Here is an 18,620-nt window from a genome sequence, read left to right as displayed (position 1 = left end):
AGGTCTGTGTAGACAGGTCTGATGTAATTCTGATGCCTTTGTCTTGGTACGTGAGAAATTTCTTTGCCCTGGCCGCTTTCAATACTGTATCCTTGGATCTCATATTTGCGAGTTGCACTATGACGTGACGTGGTGTAGGTCTGTCATGGTTGAGCTTGGGAGGGGTCCTCTCTGCCTCTTGGACACGAATGTTTGTTTCCCTTGCTAGATTAGGGAAGTTTTCAGCTACAATTTGTTCAAATATCTCTTCTAGACCTCTGTTTTTCTCCACCCCCTCGGGGATGCCGATGATTCTAACATTGGATCGTTTCGTTGAGTCAGTAATCTCCCGTAGCCAACATTCGTGGGCGTGGATTTTTTTAAGACCATCTTCTATTTTTAATTTTTCCTCTATTAACCCATCCTCCAATTCACTAACCCTTTCCTCCGCTTCCGTGACCCTGGCCGTCAGAGCCTCTAGTTTTGCCTGCATTTGGCTCATAGAATTTTTAATTTCTGTCAAATTCGCTCTCATTTCCGCCCTTAGGGATTGTATATTCTCAGTAATATTTTCCTGAATACTTTTTTCAAGTCTACTCATTATCTTGACCATTGTTACTCTGAATTCCATTTCTGATAATTTGGTTACATCCATATCCGTTACTTCTGTGGCAGAGGCCCCTGACTCACTGTCCTTTCTTTGCTGGGGGGGGCTTCTCCTTCTTGTCATTCTGATGAAGAGAGGTTGCGGGGTTTCCAGAGCCCAAAATTATTGACTGGGTCCCAGGCCGTGCCCCTTGTTTTATAGGGATCTTAGAGATGTGGGCTTCTTCTTTAAAGATTTTATTTATTTACTTATCTGAGAGAGGGAGACAGACAGCAAGAACGAAACAGAAGCAGGGGAGTGAGAGAGGAAGAAGCAGGCTCCCAGCGGAGGAGCCCGATGAGGGACTCCTTTCCGGAACGCTGGGATCACGCCCTAAGCTGAAGGCAGGCGCTCAATGACTGCGCCACCCAGGCGCCTGGGTTGTGGGCTTCTTGATTTTTCAGCCTGCCTTCTGTGTTCTGGGGGAGGGGCCTGCCGCGCCGATACTCAGGCAACCCTGTTTGGGTAGAGTCTCCGTGCCCCTGCGAGGGAGGATGGGGATGGGCACTCTCTGAGCCGGTATTTCCAGGCTTTTGTTCTCTGGCGGCTTTCCCTGGCGGCCGGCTATGCCTCTTCTGAGGGTCAGAGCAGCAGAGGCTGCATTGTCGCAGAACAGAGGGATTGCGGCCCGTTCTCCACTGATGTTCTGGCCACTTTAACTCTGTTACTGTTGGTGCTGCTCAACCCTGCGGCGTCCCGGGATGTGCGCACCAACTCGGCGACCCTGCCCTCACTTCCAGGGCCGGCGCGTCTCTGTCCTTTGTGTTTCTAATGCCGCCAGCCACCGGCCGCCCCGTCTCTGTCCTTTGTGTTTCTAATGCCGCCAGCCACCGGCCGCCCCGCGCGCTCCCGGGTCTCCCGGTCTCAGTCTATGCCCGGTGAGCACACCTCGATTCCGGAGTTTCGTGAGAAGCCTGGTGGCGCGCGCACCCGGTTCAGGGTCTCAGTCTGCTGTTTCGCGGGTGCCGACCGCGAGTCCGCCCGCTCCCCCGTGCAGGTGGCCCGCCAGCCGCCAGCCGCCCCGCGCGCGCTCCGGGAGTTCCCGGTCTCAGTCTGGATCCCGTGAGCACACCGGGATTCCGGTGTTCCGGGAGATGCCTGGTGGCGCGCGCGTTCACGGCTCACCGGTCTCAGTCCGCTCTCTCGCGGGTGCCCTCTGTGAGTCCGCCTGCTCCCCCGTGCAGGTGGCTGCCGCTTCCCGGCGCCCAAACACGGCGGCTCCCTCCCCCTTCCGTTTATCTTCCGATATCCGTGCTCGGTTTACAGCTCCCCTCTTGGTACCTCAATACTCAGCGCTGGAGATGTTCATTTGTAGAGATCCAGATGCATCATCCTGCGTCTCAGGCTGATTCCGTGGTTATTTAGGCTGGTCTGGTACCTATCCAGCTCGACTCAGGGGACCGGCTGAAAAAGGGGTCCCCTACTCCTCCGCCATCTTAACTCCCATTCCCCCCATTCTTATTTTCTATTTCCCATTGAGTGAGATTTTATAACACATGAAATTAATGAATTTCGTCTACATTTTGAAAATATTAGCATAATATTATTCATTAGTTTATTATATCTGTTCTCTCATATGTAACTGCTGTGATTATTTTCTTTTGATTTCTTATACTTCTTGTTTTTTAGATCAGTCTTCATCCATAGTGACTAATCATCTTAGTACACAAGATTCTTTATTTTCTTTCTAGTTTAATGATGTACTTATATGGAAGTTCTACCAAATATTATATACATTACCTTAATGTCATGTGGCTAATCTTCTAATTATTATATTTGGCTGAGATCATAATTATTTAGAGTTCACATATCTTCATAATTTAACTACCTTCAGAAACAAGATGATTTCTGCATTAAAGTGTATATTTGCATTTCCAAACTACTTTAAAATAATTAAAATGTACTACATTATCTGTTTTGAATGTCGGCACAAAAATCCTCAAAATTCTAGCAAACAGAATCCAGCAACATTTTAAGAGGATTAAACAAAATTACTAGGTGAGATTTATCCCAGGAGTGTAAGATTGGTTTAACATAGGAATTCTGGGGTGCCTGCGTGGCTCAGTTGGTTAAGCCTCCAACTGTTGGCTTTGGCTCAGGTCATGATCTCAGGGTCTTGAGATCAAGCCCTGCATTGGGCTCAAAACTCAGCGGGGATTCTGCTGGAGATTCTCTCCCTCTCCTTCTGCCCCTTACCCTGCTCTCTCTCTCTCTCTCAAATAAATAAATCTCTGAGAAATAGTAGGAATTCCAATCAATGCAATACTCCATATTAATAGAATATAAAGGGAAATAAAGGAGACCATTTCAAAGGACACAGAAACAATGAAAATATATATCTAGCAAGAGACTTATACCAAGAATATATGCAAACACAACTCCACAATAAAACAACAAATAATGCAAGTAAAAAGGAAAAAAAAGATCTAAGCAAATGGTTAATGAGCCCATGAAGAGACTCAACATAGTATTAGTCATTAGGTAAATGCAAAACAAAAGCACAGTGAACTAGCACTTGACACCAACTTGGATGACTAAAATTTAAAAAAGGAAAGAAATACTCTAACAACTATTGGGAAAGATTTGTAGAAATTGGAACCTTATACATTGCTAGAGATCTTGTAAATGGTACGACCACTTTGGAAAGCAGCTTAATGTTAAACAGTTTAACATCTCTCAAAATGTTAAAAAATAGGTTAACGGTATGATTCAGCAATTCTACTCATTGGTTTATACTCAAAATATTTGAAAATACATATATTCTCACAAAAATTCTTAAATAAATGTTAAAAGTGACATTATTCATAATAGCCAAGATGTGGAAGCAACCCAAATGCCAATAAACTGATGAATAGATAAACAAAATGTGGTATATATAGTCACAAAATGGAATGTTACTCAGCTATAGAAAGAAGTGAAGCACTGATACATGCTGTAGCATGGATGAACCTTGAAAACATTATGTTAAATAAAAGAAGCCATAATACGAAAGGGCACATATTTTAATTCCATGTCTGTGACATGTTTAGAATAGGCAAGTCCATAGTGACTGAAAGCAGATTAGTTTTTTTTTTCCCAGTGGATGAGAGAAGAGGGAAATGGGGAATGACTGCTAGTGGGTATGGGGTTTCTTTATGTGTTGATAAAAAATACTTTAAAATTAAGTAGTGGTGATGATCACATAGCTTGGTAAACATATTAAATAATAATGGACAGTTGAATTGGATAAAATTTATGTTATATGAGTTATATATCAGTAAAGCTGTTATAGAAATGTACTGTTTTAATCACCTAAAATATTTAAATAATTATTATGATATTCATAAAATAATATGTGCACTTACTCCTTTATTGCATAAAATGATTTGGTTTATGTTTAACAGTCATATCTTCAATTCTTAACACTGTTTAGGACTATTTTAATATTTCTGAATATTTGAGGTAATATAATATCCAAATAGGTAAAAATATAACTTCTAAATTAAAATTTTAAAAAATTTGTAGAACATCATTTGAAATTTGTTTCTTGACAAATGAGGACTAGATTAGCTTGATCTTTCTGTCTCTAAAAACAACCCTAGACCAACCCTTCTCAGATGGTAATATGAATATAAATCACCTGGAGATCTTGTTAAACTTTTTATGTTTCAGTAGGTTTTAAGTGGGGCCTGAAATTCTGTGTTCGTAACATGCTTCCAGTTGATAAAGGTGCTGCTGATTCACTTAGCACACTTTGGGTAGCAAAATCTTGGAGTATAGAAGAGAGTAGCCTAGATCAAAGGAATTAACAAAATAGCAGAGAAAATCCTTGATGTACCTACGGCTGTGGTAAACTGTGGTGGGGACTTGGCCCCTGGACTTCTGTTTGTTGGGAGTTATTTGATTACTGATTCAATTTCTTTGCTGGTTATCAGTCTGTTCAAGTTTTCTATTTTTTCCTGATTGATTTTTGGTGATTTATAGGTTTCTGGGACTTTATCCATTTCTTCTAGGTTGTCCAATATGTTGGCATATAGTTTTACATAGTATTCCCTTATGATTATTTGGAGGTTTAAATTTTGTTTTTATTTCCATAATAATATGCTTTTCTTTTCTAAGCAAAGACAAATGTTTTTGACTATTGCTCAAATTCTGCAAGACATCCTTTCTCCTTTTTTTTTCATTTTTCTCATTGTCCTTTATTAATCAATCCATTTTCCTTTTGAAGGAATAGAAAATTCCAGATCATTTCTTCATTCTTTTGTGTGTCACTTTGGAAGAAAACCTATCACGAATCAGTGATTCATCGAAAACCAGGGAAATAAAGCCAGGCACATGTTCTGTTTTTCTTTATGTTTGAACTGGGCAATAAATGTCTCCACAATGAGAATGATTTTGAAAACATTTTTCTCTACAATATCTGCCAATTTTAAATACATTCTGTATTATATAGTGACAATATCAGAATGAATATATTCAGACAGATACCATAAGGTATCGTTTTTAGAAAAATAAAACTAATGTTATATTTACTCTCTTTCGGAACAGGAGTTATTCCCTCTGAGAGATGGATAGTAAATTTTGACAAAGACCTTTTGGATGGTCTTGTTTTTGCAACACAGTTGGGAGCCTATTGTCCGTTTTTGGTAAGAGTCTTTTTTTATGAGGAATGGTCTTCTATTATTTGAAAGAACTTAGTAATTAAAATTCAGAGTATTTTTTATAAACCGACACTTTTTAGTGTTTTAATTTAAATCAGACCTGAATCCGAATGGCCCACATTCCGTTTTTGTTTATTCTGGTATTTTGGTTGTAATAATCTACTACTGACATATGTTAATACTTAAATGATTCTTTGCTGAACTAAAGAGAACAGTTAAAAAGCAGATTTTTATTCCATTACTAAAAGATTTGATTCTTGTCTTTTCCAGATTGAGTCTCATTTTGAAAAAATGTACACACAACCAAAACGTTCTGAACATTATCTGCATAATTGCCTGATTATTGTGAACGTACTTCGTGAAATTGGCTTTGACATGGACATACAGGTGGGTGGCTATATATCACATATTCCATAAATATGAATTTCTTCTTTTTGTATTTTTTCCAGCTTCATTAGGTGTGATTGGCAAATAAAAATTGTATATAGTTTGTAAAATATGAATTTTGTAGGTATACAATGTGATGATTGTACATATACAATGTGAAATGATTACGACAATCAAGCTAATTAACACATCCATCACCTCACATAGTTACCACTGTGTGTGTGTGTGTGTGTATGTGTGTGTATCTGTGTATGTGTATTGTGTTCTGTGTATTGATGTTGTGTCCTGCCACGTTGCTTAATTGCTGTATGAGTTCTAGCAATTTTGGGCTGGAGTCTTTGGGTTTTCCACATAAAGTATCATGTCATCTGCGAAGAGAGAGAGTTTGACTTCTTCTTTGCCAATTTGAATACCTTTTGTTTCTTTTTATTGTCTGACTGCTGAGGCTAGGACTTCTAGTACTATATTGAACAATAGTGATGAGAGTGAGCAACCCTGTCGTGTCCTGACCTTAAGGGATAAGCTTTCAGTTTTTCCCCATTGAGAATGAGATTCACTGTATGCCACATTTGCTTTATCCATTCATCCGTTGACAGACAGGTTGTTCCATATCTTTGATATTGTGAATAATGCTGCAGTTGAACATGGAAGTGCAGATATCTCTCAGATGCTGGTTTCTTTTCCTTTGGATATATACCCAGAAGTAGGGATGCTGGACCATTTGGTAGTTCTGTTTTTAATTTTTTAGAGGACGCCCATACTGTTTTCCATAATGGCTATAACAAGGCTCATTTCCACCAACAGCATACAGAAATTCCCCTTTCTCTACATCCTTGCCCACACTTTATCTCTCCTCTTTTTAATAATAGTTATTCTACCAGGTGTGAGGTAATATCTCATTGTGGTTTTGATTTACATTTCCCTCATGGTTAGTGATACTGAACATCTTTTCATGTACCTGTTGGCCATTTGTATGTCTTCTTTGTAAAAATGTTAGTTGACCCCTTTTAATATTCTTTTGTTCATTTATTTTAAATCTAAATTGAAGCAGTCTTTTTGTAGGGTATTGCTAAAATGTGGAATTTGAAATATCACTTCATAGAAATCTACTGGATATTTTGAATTATATATAATTATGTATATCCAATTGTGCATGATAAGAAAGTAGTTTTAGTGATTTGTCCAGCTTTCTTAAACCCTAAGAATGAAGCTTGAGTGATTTAGTAGCACTCCCCAGGCTCTAAGAATGAATTAAAGGAGCAGAGTTGTTTGAATATAGATGTATCATCATTTTTTAGTTTAGTAGCTAAAAAGACAATTTTTCATTTTTGTTTTAAAATAAATATTCATGTAGAGATCAGAACAGCAATATACATTTTTACATTTGTATCTCCACATTATAAGTCCATCTCGCCTTTCACTTCAAGTACTCAATAGCAATAATCAAGCACATAATATGCTTACTATTTTTTTGAGCCCTTTTTTAGAATAATGAAATAATGCAATATATGATTTCTTAGGGTGCCCGGGTGGTGCAGTTGGTTGAGTGTCCCACTTGCTTTCAGCTCAGATCGTGATCCATGTGGTGAGATCGAGCCCCACATCGGGCTCTATGCTCAGCGTGGAGTCTGCTTAAGTTTCTCTCTCCCTCCTCCTTTGTCCCTCCCTTCCTCCACCCAACTCTTGGTCACTCTCCCTCTCTCTCTCAAATAAATAATCTTTAAAATAAAATGATTTCTTACTTTGAAGAATATATAAAATCATTGAATTATTAAGATATATGCATGTTCAATGATTACTAACATTCTACTCATGTAGTTGTCAGTGTATGCAAAAAACAAAGTATAGAATTCATATAAGGGAAGAGCTCAATATGATCTAGATTGATCCATCAAAGACTTTGTAGAGAATGCAGGACTTATTTGGCGTCTCGAAGGGTGGATTGGGTTTGGATTGGTAGTGGTAAGAGAGGAAGGCATTCACTCAGAGGAAATGGCATAAACAGAATGTTGAATGGAATACATGACATACAGTAAGGAAATTCTGTGAATGTGTTGCCTTAGTTGAATTTTGGAATTAGAAAAATTGATATAGGTATATATTGGGATATTGGATATCAACATAAAAAGTCAGAAATTTGCTGTGTCGGTATTATGGGAATAATGGCATTTGTTCTTAGAATTATGATGGCAATGGACTCACCAGAAAGGGACTGCAGACAGGGAACACAGACCAATCAAAATATAATTTCGTTGGTCAAGGAGGAAAGTATTTACTCATGTCATTTGAATGGGAATTTAAAATAATAAATTGATACAGGAGACATTTGAGGTTTGCTGGACCTTGTGAACAGTCACAAAAGAAGGACACAGGAGAAAGCCATTTCAACTTACCCTGAGTTTTCTGTTCCATGACACGAGAGACATTGATGATGCCAGTGCCCACACATGGCTTGGTATAAAGTTGTTCCTCATACCTGCTGGAAAAATGACACTTCATAATGGCTTGCTTTCTCCTTGTATGCAAGTCACTTGCATGTTAAAGTCACTTAGTTTCACGTCTGACATTTACATTCTTTTATATTGTTATAGTTGTAACGAGAAACTGTATTCTAGGATTTTGGCCAGAAGTTTCTTTTATAAGAGAGTTTTAAAGATAAACTTCCATGGAAGACTTTGGTTTGGAAGAATAAAAATACTACAATTCTCGTCAGTTCAACAAACTGAATATCCTCCATAAAAGACACTGGATAGACCTGTAAGGGGTACAGATATGCTTAAACCACAATCATGCCTTCAAAGATGTTATTAATAGTGACAGGTATACGAAAAAGAGCTGATGCAAAGCAGATAGTGAATGCCACAGTATACATAGAAGCAGTGTGCTGTGGGAATCAGAACGGACACAAATCATTCTGGTAAGGGAACCAAGATGTTACATGGAACATTTGGTGTTCAAGGTGGCCCTTGAGAATTTGGTCAGGGTTCATAAGAAACTCAAAATATTTTTGTTTCGAAAATAGAAATCATTATACATTGTGATTCTCTCCTTTGCTTTTTTATTTTCTTAGATATGTTGACTCAATTTTTTTTTATAGTATAGCCAAAAAATATTTTAAAATGTATCTAATACATAAAAAATGTAGAGAAGGTGTCTAAGATTTGATGAATGAAGGAACTGACAGTTAACTTATAATTACCAAGCTTTTACTGACCAGTTCCAATTCCTTAACTTTTTTTTTTTTATCAACCTGGATTTACCAACCACATTAAATGGCAAAGTTCAAAAATATTAAATTAACTTAGCCACAGTGAATTAATGCTGATGCTTAGCACCGGTTCACATTTAAAACCAATATTTTTCACCACTGGACATATTTATTAATGTTTAAGTTTTTTATTTATTACATTCTTCTTTGCAACTGTGGAATCAGCTAGCTATGTTTCTGTGCCTATATTCTGTTCTGTTGTGGAATCGGGCCATCTGAAGTATAACACTTGTTTACATATTCTCCCTTTTGTGACATACTTCATATTTAAAACAAAAATATGATGGGAATTATTTGGGCTCAGTATAGAATGTATTTTTATTCTCTCATGTAAAGAAATGTATATAAAAATAAATACGACATTCGTAGAGGTTGTACTATACCTAATTCACTGAGTAGTGTTGGGAGCCAAGGTTCAATAGATAATCTGACTTTTCTCTTAAAATTTTTGTCTTTGGGGCTCCTGGGTGGCTCAGTTTGTTTAGCATCTTACTCACATCATGATCTCAGGGTTGTGGGATCTAGCCCTGTGTTGGCCTCAAGCACTGGGCATGGAGCCTGCTTGAGATTCTCTCTCTCCTCCTGCCCCCCTCCTCTCTCTCTTGCTCTCTCTCTCTCTCTCAAAAAAAAAAAAAAATGTTTTTATCAAGTTTGATGCTTTTAGCATTAACTAACAGAATTCACATGTGAAAGTGCTTTAAAAATAAACATTCAATATTTTACATTAGACAAAGTCAAGCATTAGGAAGACTATAAGCGTAGTCAGTCAGCTGCTCAACAAAGTTATTAGAGATTCACTTTTGCTCAGCCCTTCTCAGCCTGCTGGCTTTATTTTAGGCATGTGCACTAATAACCACAAAGTTTCTACTGAAATTCTCATGTAGCATCTTTATACAGTTACTCTTGAGGCTGGTTGAGTAGCCCCTCATCTTGCAGTTCTCTTTTTCCATAAGGTAAACCTTTTCCAGTGGTTCACAGCATATTTTTCATTACATGTCATTGACCATAATTACATTCCATGCTTGTAACTGAACCAGTGTTTGATAAAAGTAATGAAACAGCCACAAAAATTGGGATTCTTAGGGAAGAAGAAAGGAGAAAATTGCTTTGGGGAAGGTAATCAGCAATGTTCTCTGTAGAATTACAGTATGTCAATGGGTACTGCTAGTTATGTTTGGTGTCCAGTAGGAAAGCTGGTGATATCCTGAAGTTGTAGCAAATTAAATCCTCTGTGAAAGTCGATATTATTTCACCTCTCCTTGTTATTGATGAAAAAACTGAGGCCTTGGGAAGCCAATTGATTTAGTCAAGATCGTGGCAGGGCTTGAATTTGGTTTACCAGGTTTCTACTCCAGCATTTTTCTCTATTATGACCTTTTTTTTAATTCTTTGTCTTTTATTAGGCTAGTTGGAAAATACTATCCTTGTGGGGAAAAATAGACCAATAATTAGTTGAAGTTCTTCTAGGCTAAACCTATATAGAGAGGGTAATGATGATGTCTTTGAAAGATACTTCACATGAAAGTCTTATTTTAAACAAAATAATAAAAATAAACCTATGTTAACATTTGGATTTTTAAGCCAAGGATTGACTAAAGCGTAATTGCTTTAAGTTATTTTCATTGAAATTTATTATAAGGAAAGGTAAGGATGCTCTTCTCTCTGGGTTTTTTTTTTTTTCAGTCTAATATCTTAATAATCAAATGCATTTTTCCCATTAAGATAAACATATTTTTTAAAAATTTCCAAACTATTGCATTTTCATCCCATTATGTATTTTTCAATGATGAGTGTTGGGACTAATTCTATATTGTTACCTATATATTTTATGCTGCAGTCACTAAAAAAAGTGTTCAAAAGGCTTTTATTGACCTTAGACTTGAGCCTAGAGTGTTCTCCCACTAGTCTTACCCTTTCCGCAACAAACACGTTTCCATCACCTTAGACAGCCTTCTTTAAAAAAAAAAAAAAAAAATTTATTTATTTGAGAGAGAGAGTGCGCAGAGGTGGGGAGGGACAGAGAGAGGGGGAGAAAGAGAATCTCCAGCAGAGCGCTCACTGAGTGTGGAACCCGACTTGGGGCTCAATCTCACAACCTTGGGATCATGACCTAAGCCGAAATCAAAAGGCAGACACTTAACTGACAGCCACCCAGGCGCCCCACAGCCCTCTTCGAATCACACTCATAGGCAGGACCATCCCAAAGGGCCCAGTAGAGCTATATTCTTCACTTTGTGGGAATTAAACTCTGTATTTATTTTTTTAGTTTGTTCTTATCTTAAATAATTTTCCTTCATGTGTTGACTTACACTGTCTTTCACATAGAAATGTACGACCATAGAATTCTTATGAGAAAGTTTGGAGTCTTGGTGTATTTCTCAGTTTTCCTCAAATTGTACTCACTAGCAGCTTTCTACCCTGCCAAGACAGCCCAACTCCCTTATTTTTTTTACTAAAAATCTCCTCCCCAGGCACCTTTATTGGTTAGTCTTACCGCTTATTGACAGAACATGGAAGAACAAACTCTTCTCTTCTTCCAAAGAAAGAAAAGAATGTATTTGGGAATGTGAACTAGCAGATGATCAGAGGAGCTGTTTTTATTTGATGGTAACTGCTGCTGAACTTCAGAGGCAGCTGTGTTAGGTCCGCATAATGCATTAGGTCTCCTTGGCTCCCACACTATTTGCACTTCCAAGCCAGGCCTCCATCATTTTCAGTTACTAACTTGAATGTGAGCCATTAAGTCATAGGTAATTCTTCACTTTATGGAAGTGTGGAGGGCTCCCTGTTCATTGATAATGACAGAGCTGCTTATCTATCAGTGCTGTTTTGTCTTTGAATCCTTGCCTTAGACCATTCTCAATACTTCTTTGCTATGAGTAACTCTCCCCTACTACCTTCACATTTTTCCATGACATCATAGGTAGTACATGAACTGATACAAGGAATCCTTCCTCCTACTCCTGATTCTACTTTTTGTATTCAATGTACATTCAAGCTATGTTGATTGTCCCTGCTATTATTCCTTTGCAATTCTGGCTTTTATCTCAAATCTTTTCCATCAACCATCACTAATTTATCTTGGTTATCAGTGTGATTACATTTTCTGACTTATTATAGTTTGTGTGTTCTGGGAAAAGTACTCCCTAACCACCCCCCTGCCTGATCTGCCTGAATTGTTGCTTTTGTGTTATTCCTTGTTTGGAAATCAAAGCCCTCACCCTGGCATCCACACCTTCCACAGTGTGGCCTTGGCACTCCTTAGTCTTTTCACACAGTGTTTGTCCCTTCTTACCTTACACATGATTCAAACTGTCCTTCTTTAACAGACAAACACTGTACTTCTCTATATCCTTGCACTGTAGTTCATTGCCTTTCTGATGGAATACATCCTTTTCTGCCCCCAAACACAATCTGTTGGAGACCCAAGCATTCTTCAAGGCTGTCTCATGTCCTGCCTTCTCCCTTGAGTTTTTGCTTGAAATTCTTGCCTTCTTTTACTTTGGTTGTTTGTTTACTTCTCTGTTTTCTTTTACTGCTATTTATGGTACTCTAAATCAGGGGTGGTGTCTTAGTCACATGAGTCAGTATTTCTAGTGTATAATATTTTTATGACCTCTGACTAGCTTTGGTGGAAGGCTTTGAGGCTGTGCAGTCACTGTTATAGTGAGAGCACACCTAATTCATCTTTTAACACTTAGGTCAAGCTCTTCTCATTGACAGTAATACTCTGTTTACTCTGTTTACAATTCAGTGTCAATGTCAATTAGTAACATTTTAAAAGGTTTTAATGTAATTCAGTAACTGATGTACTATGCTTTAGCTCTTTTTATATATTGTACATGTATATACTCTAATTTATATTTATTTTCGCTGAAACTAGGCCACGGATATCTGTGACCCTAATCCAATCCTGATGCTCATGCTTTGTGTCTACATGTATGAAAGGCTCCCTACATATCTCCCCAAAAAGGTGGTGCCCTTTCATTGTACTCTACATGACACTGTGCTGAGACAGGTAAGGATATATTGGGGCCAAAATATGTGGCGTTAAACACTTCACAGGGGTTTTACTTATTTCTTTTCCAACCCAAAATTAACAGAAGTATCAATATGATATATTAAACCTTAGCAGTTTATAGCAACAATGTCCACAATAGCCAAACTATGGAAAGAGCCCAGATGTCCATCAACAGATGAACAGATAGAGACGATGTGGTGTATACACACACACACACACACACACACACACACACACACACAATGCAATACTACTCAGCCATCAAAAAATGAAATCTTGCCATTTGCAATGACGTGGATGTAACTAGAGGGTATTATGCTAAGCGAAATAAGTCAGTCAGAGAAAGATAATTATCATATGATCTCACTCATATGTGGAATTTAAGAAACAAAACAGGATCAAGGGGAAGAGAGGGAAAAATAAAATAAGATGAAATCAGAGAGAGAGAGAAACCATAAGAGACTCTTAATCATAGGAAACAAACTGAGGGTTGCTGGAGGGTAGAGGGATGGGGGTAGGGGGTAACTGGGTGATAGACATTAAGGAGGGCATGTGATGTAATGGGCACTGGGTATTATATAAGACTGATGAATCCCTGAACTCTACCTCTGAAACTAATAATACATTATATGTTAATTAATTGATTTAAATAAAAAAAAACTACACAAGAAGGGAGGGGCCAGGCAGAAAATGAATGTTTTGATACTTTATTTTAGCGCCTAGAAAGATGTTTTCTGTCTTGAGGCACCTGGCAGGCATAGTTGGAAGACCATGTGACTCTTGATCTTAGGGTCGTGAGTTCAAGCCCCACCTTGGGTGTAGAGATTACTAAAAACTAAATCGATAAACTTAAAAAGAAATAACCCTTAACAAATGTTGCTTCTTCTAAAGAAGCAGGTTTAGCAGAGTGAAAGGGACAATTTTTGGTTAATAGTAACCATCACCTGCAATGCAATGATGATTTCCTGATTCATTTGATGAATGGGGTCTGGGGTGGTGGAACGTGAAATTTAGGCACTTTGAAGGGCGAATTTTCTGAGGACACTTGAGACCCATTTCATGTGCAGGGGCCTGACACCATAAGTGCAAATTTGTGTTCTGAATGTACTCAGCTTTCCTTAAGGGAGCAGTTTACACATCCAGATGGATTTTATTCAGACGAGGATGAAGAAAGGGAAATAAAAATGAAAGTGTTCCTGACCAGGGCTGCCTAATTCCCACTAAAGGATATTATATGTGCAAGAGCTGCTAAATGTGTAACAGTGGATTTTTTAATTTATATAAAAAAATCAAAAATGAAATTTGAAGTCCTGTGACAATAACAGATCTGTATAAATATGTCCATATTTATGAAGTGTTCTCTTTGATTGAGAAATATATTGTCAAGGATCATTGACCTCAATTTGTTTCTCAAGCTGTTTGTTTCATATTTACACTTGTGAAATATCTTCTAGCATACAGTTTTAAATTGCTTATGTTTATTTAAGATTGTTCCTTCTACTAGTTTCCATAAAATCTTCAGCCAGATTTCTCCTTGTTTCTTTCTGAGGACACTATGGACTGGTAGAATCTTACTTCATACAAAAGTAACTTTACCTCTTTGATCATTTCATGTTTATTCCTTTTCTTCAGACTGTTTTATGTATTCCTCCTCATATTTAGTTGGGAGGGTGTAGTTTTATACATTTGATGCAGAACTTGTCCATATTTGCTCTTCAGAAGGTATGTCTTGGTGATCTTTGATTTGTAATTGTAACCTCTGAGAAAATACATAGCCTCTGTGATTATATGAGTGATGGTTGGTAAGGATTCAATTCAAAATCGGGGAAAATGCAGGTTCTTGTCTCAACGTGTAAAGGGCTCAGTTTAGGGTAAGGAAAGCCTCTCCTGATTTTTTGTTATCATACATTGAGAGATGATTCCTTTCTAGGATTTTTTTTCTTTTTTTTCAGGAAAAAAAGATATAAAACACTTTAGAGGATTTTTTCAACAGTATTTACTGTGGTAATTCCCTAACTACAATGATTCTCAAAGCCTGGAGCTGTAATTATATTGGAGAGGTCTTTTGACTTCAAAATAAAATTTCTAAAGAGTTAGAAATGTTTTGATTAAGCCTGCAGAATCTAGGGAGGAGTCTGAATTAGATTAAAAAGTGATTTATTAGTTAGGTTTAATTCCAGTTCTCTAATTCTGTCTATGTGTTTGTATTTCTTTATGCCATTTAATTGCCATTATTTTTTAAAAGTAGTTAACACTAATGTTTAAATATAAATTTTAATCGTGATGTTAAAAATCAAATTAAAGCATATTAAAATGGAAATAATTCTTTCCACATTTACCTCTTTTCTAGAAATAATGTTTGTATTTTAAGATTATAGATGAGGGGTGCCTACCTGGCTCAGTAGGTAGAACATCCACCTCTTGATCTCTGGGTCTTGAGTTCAAGCCCCACGTTAGGCGTGGAGCCTACTAAAAAAGAAAAAAAGGAAAAAAAAGGATTACAGATAAAATTATACAGATATATTTTTCACAAATGTACAGTATGTCTTTTGACAGTAACAAAAATTAAATATAAATGCAAAAAAATGTCAGTTATAACTAGCTTTAATTTTGAATTTCATTTAAGAAAATCACTGATTTGGAAATTGCTGAGAACGTTTGGCATAGTTTGCCCCTATGCATCAACACCATAAATGACAGTGCTTAAGTTATTGAATATCATTTTTACCAACCTTTTCATCCCTCTAGAATAAAGAAAAATCTCAAGAAATGGCTACTAGAATTGAAAAAATATTTGTACAACTATATGTCAGTAATAGAAAGAGAATCCTGGAACCAGTAAAAAATAGAGTGATCAGTGAAAAAAAATGTAGAGTGTGTGATTTTCTGCCACATTTTTAAATGCAATTGAACTTTTCTTCTCCTTTTGTGAAACAGAATTTACACAGAAGCACAGTAGTTAAAGATAGCTATTAAATAGTGAAAGATAAGCTGTTCTTGCAAAAGGGGAATTGAGGCTTCAAAGCTTTCTTTCCTTATACCTTGAACAGATTTCCTTTGTCTCCATTTACCACTTACCACCCCAACGTGAAATCCTGGGTGGAATAATCTGACCACAGGTGAGCCCAGTGCCTTTGTGTCATATGTAGGATATGACATAATGAGAATGAGTGGCCTTCTTAAGATCTCAGGGCTGGTTAGGGGAAGTTCCAAGGACTAAAAATCAGTAACGGTTCATAGGGAAGCCTCGTGATTTTCTACATTTCCTTTCAGAAAACAGAAATTAGTTCTCTGGAACTAATACTTCAAATTCATACATACATACATAAAAAATAACACACTGGGTTTGTCTTGCCCCCATTATAACTGAAAGGTATAAGTAGGTAAGCAACATGAGAACCCCAGTTCCTTGGTGTAACCAAAGATAAAAGAAACTCTTCAGCAACAATGTACTTGTCCTGGTAGTTACCAAAAATTCTCATTGAAACATAAAACTAGTTAATATAATTTTATATTTATTTTTTTTAAGATTTTTTTTTATTTTAGAGATAGGCAGAGAGAGAGGTGGGGGAGTGGCAGATGGACAGGGAGAGGCAGAGAATCTAAAGCAGACTCCATGCTGAGTGTGGAGCCTGATGCAAGGCTTGATCTCACGATCCTAAGATCACAACCTGAGCCAATACCAAGAGTCAAACGCTTAACTGACTGAGCCACCCAGGTGCCCCTAGTTAATTTAATCTTTAACAAATCTACCATATTCTGTTCAAGTCACCATAATCACTGTAAGTCACTATAATCACACATGGTGCTAATTATTAACTCTTTGGATATCTATGACTGTACTTCCTGGGCTTCGTAAGTTGCACTCACCTTGTTTTCACTCTAATTTGTCCAATCATGCATTTCCCCCATGTCCCCTTCCTCCTCTGAGTCAGTACTTCCCATGATAACCTGGAGTCTTTCCAGTGTGTTTGTTGGGTTGTTTTTTTTTTTTTTTTGAATTCCCATTATATTCTATATAAACACTTGGATATTCATAGTTTTCATGAAATATTCTAAAGATGAAGTAACTTGTCTTCACATACCCTCCCTATCTTGGCATCAGGAAGGAAGGGACAGCCAGTCCCTTGTTATACTACTGCTTCAAGTCAAGGCCACCATCATTTTCAGCCTGGTCCTCTGTTTATAAACATACGCTCCTTATAATTCTTTCTATACTGAGTAGCCTGAGTATTCTTTTTGTAAATTGGATTACATAAATTCTCTGTTTAAAATTCTCCAAAGGTTGGGGCACCTGGGTGGCACAGCGGTTAAGCGTCTGCCTTCGGCTCAGGGCGTGATCCCAGGATCCTGGGATCGAGCCCCACGTCAGGCTCCTCTGCTATGAGCCTGCTTCTTCCTCTCCCACTCCCCCTGCTTGTGTTCCCTCTCTCGCTGGCTGTCTCTCTCTGTCAAATAAATAAATAAAATCTTAAAAAAAAAAAAATTCTCCAAAGGTTTCCCTTTGCAGTAAGAATAAAATCCAAGTTGCTAACTTTGGATTTCAAATCTTTGATAATCAGGTGTTTTTACATCTGTCATTTCCTTGCTTGAAATCTTGAAAGCTCCTTTTCCTTGCCTATTCTGCTAAACTATATATATAAGTTATCTTTAAATACAAAGTCTGCTTTCCTCCAGTTAGTGGACATTAGGAACATTTTCATGATTAAAATGTATAACTTGCTTTGATGGAAATAAGTGCTAAATTATATATTTTTAAAATTCATGATCTTATGTATACTCACTTCTTTCATATAGATTCTGCTGAAAAATCCAAGCTTGAAAAACTTAGTGTATAATGCTGTAATTGTTGGAAAAGATGCCTCTGACTTCTCCCTTTCCCAAACAGGGAACATTGTGACAATATCTCCAAAGTAAGTGTTTTTTTTCTTTTAAATTTTACGTCACTGAAAATATCAATCCTAGGTATTTAATGTGTATTAGAATTACAAAAGAGTGGCCTGGATTTGTTCTTAACTGGTATACATATAATGAAAAGATCATCACTCAGAAGTAGATAAATTATGTATATGTTGCTGAGATTCCTCACCAGTTCTGACAACAAAAAACAGTTGCTTATTACGTATGCTTTTAATTTTAGTTTATTTTGCATGCATATGGGCCATAGAGATTAGACTATAAGTTGTTTGTTTATGTACTATAGTTTGGTTTCTTGTAGGAAACTCAAACCAGTGTGTGCTAAATTATGTATCTCTCTATATATGTCTGTTATATATATATTTATATTATTTACTTATGTATATTTTATATAAGATATATATCATATACAACATTATTATATATCATTCTGTTTATATGTTATATATAGTTGTTTCTGAGCAATGTGCTCATTGTAGAAAATTTAGAAACTATTAAAGTACAAAGAACAAAGAAAGCAAAAAACTGGTAACCTTACCTCAAAGATACCCTTACTGTTGCCATTTTTCTCTATCCCTTCACTGTCATTGTGTTTGTATGTGTGGATAGATGCATAGATAGAGAAATATAAGTGTGTGTGTGTGTGTGTGTGTGTGTATATGCTCCCAAATTATAGTGATTTTTCTTTAAAGTTTCATTTCTATCTGATGTTGTTCTCATGATGCTTTTGTTTAATGTTTCTACTACTGTCCTACTTTCAGA

The 18,620-nt window shown here is 37.0% G+C and overlaps 1 protein-coding gene across 1 annotated transcript in view; it reads left to right on the top strand.

Moving 5' to 3' along the window:
• CFAP47 (cilia and flagella associated protein 47) overlaps nucleotides 1-18,620 on the top strand; it is a 484,601-nt gene that overhangs the window by 207,532 nt on the left and 258,449 nt on the right. The window contains exons 34-37 of the mRNA XM_045790463.2: nucleotides 5,153-5,250; nucleotides 5,536-5,652; nucleotides 12,804-12,938; nucleotides 17,739-17,854. Of these exons, the coding sequence (XP_045646419.2) occupies nucleotides 5,153-5,250; nucleotides 5,536-5,652; nucleotides 12,804-12,938; nucleotides 17,739-17,854 (466 nt within the window). The remainder of the gene's footprint in view (nucleotides 1-5,152; nucleotides 5,251-5,535; nucleotides 5,653-12,803; nucleotides 12,939-17,738; nucleotides 17,855-18,620) is intronic.

The sequence above is a fragment of the Ursus americanus genome, chromosome X (assembly GCF_024610735.1).
Source record: "Ursus americanus isolate L20-20 chromosome X, mUrsAme1.1.p, whole genome shotgun sequence".
Classification (NCBI taxonomy): domain Eukaryota; kingdom Metazoa; phylum Chordata; class Mammalia; order Carnivora; family Ursidae; genus Ursus; species Ursus americanus.
Note: the sequence above shows the minus strand (reverse complement) of the source record. Positions and strands in the feature narration are given on the sequence as shown.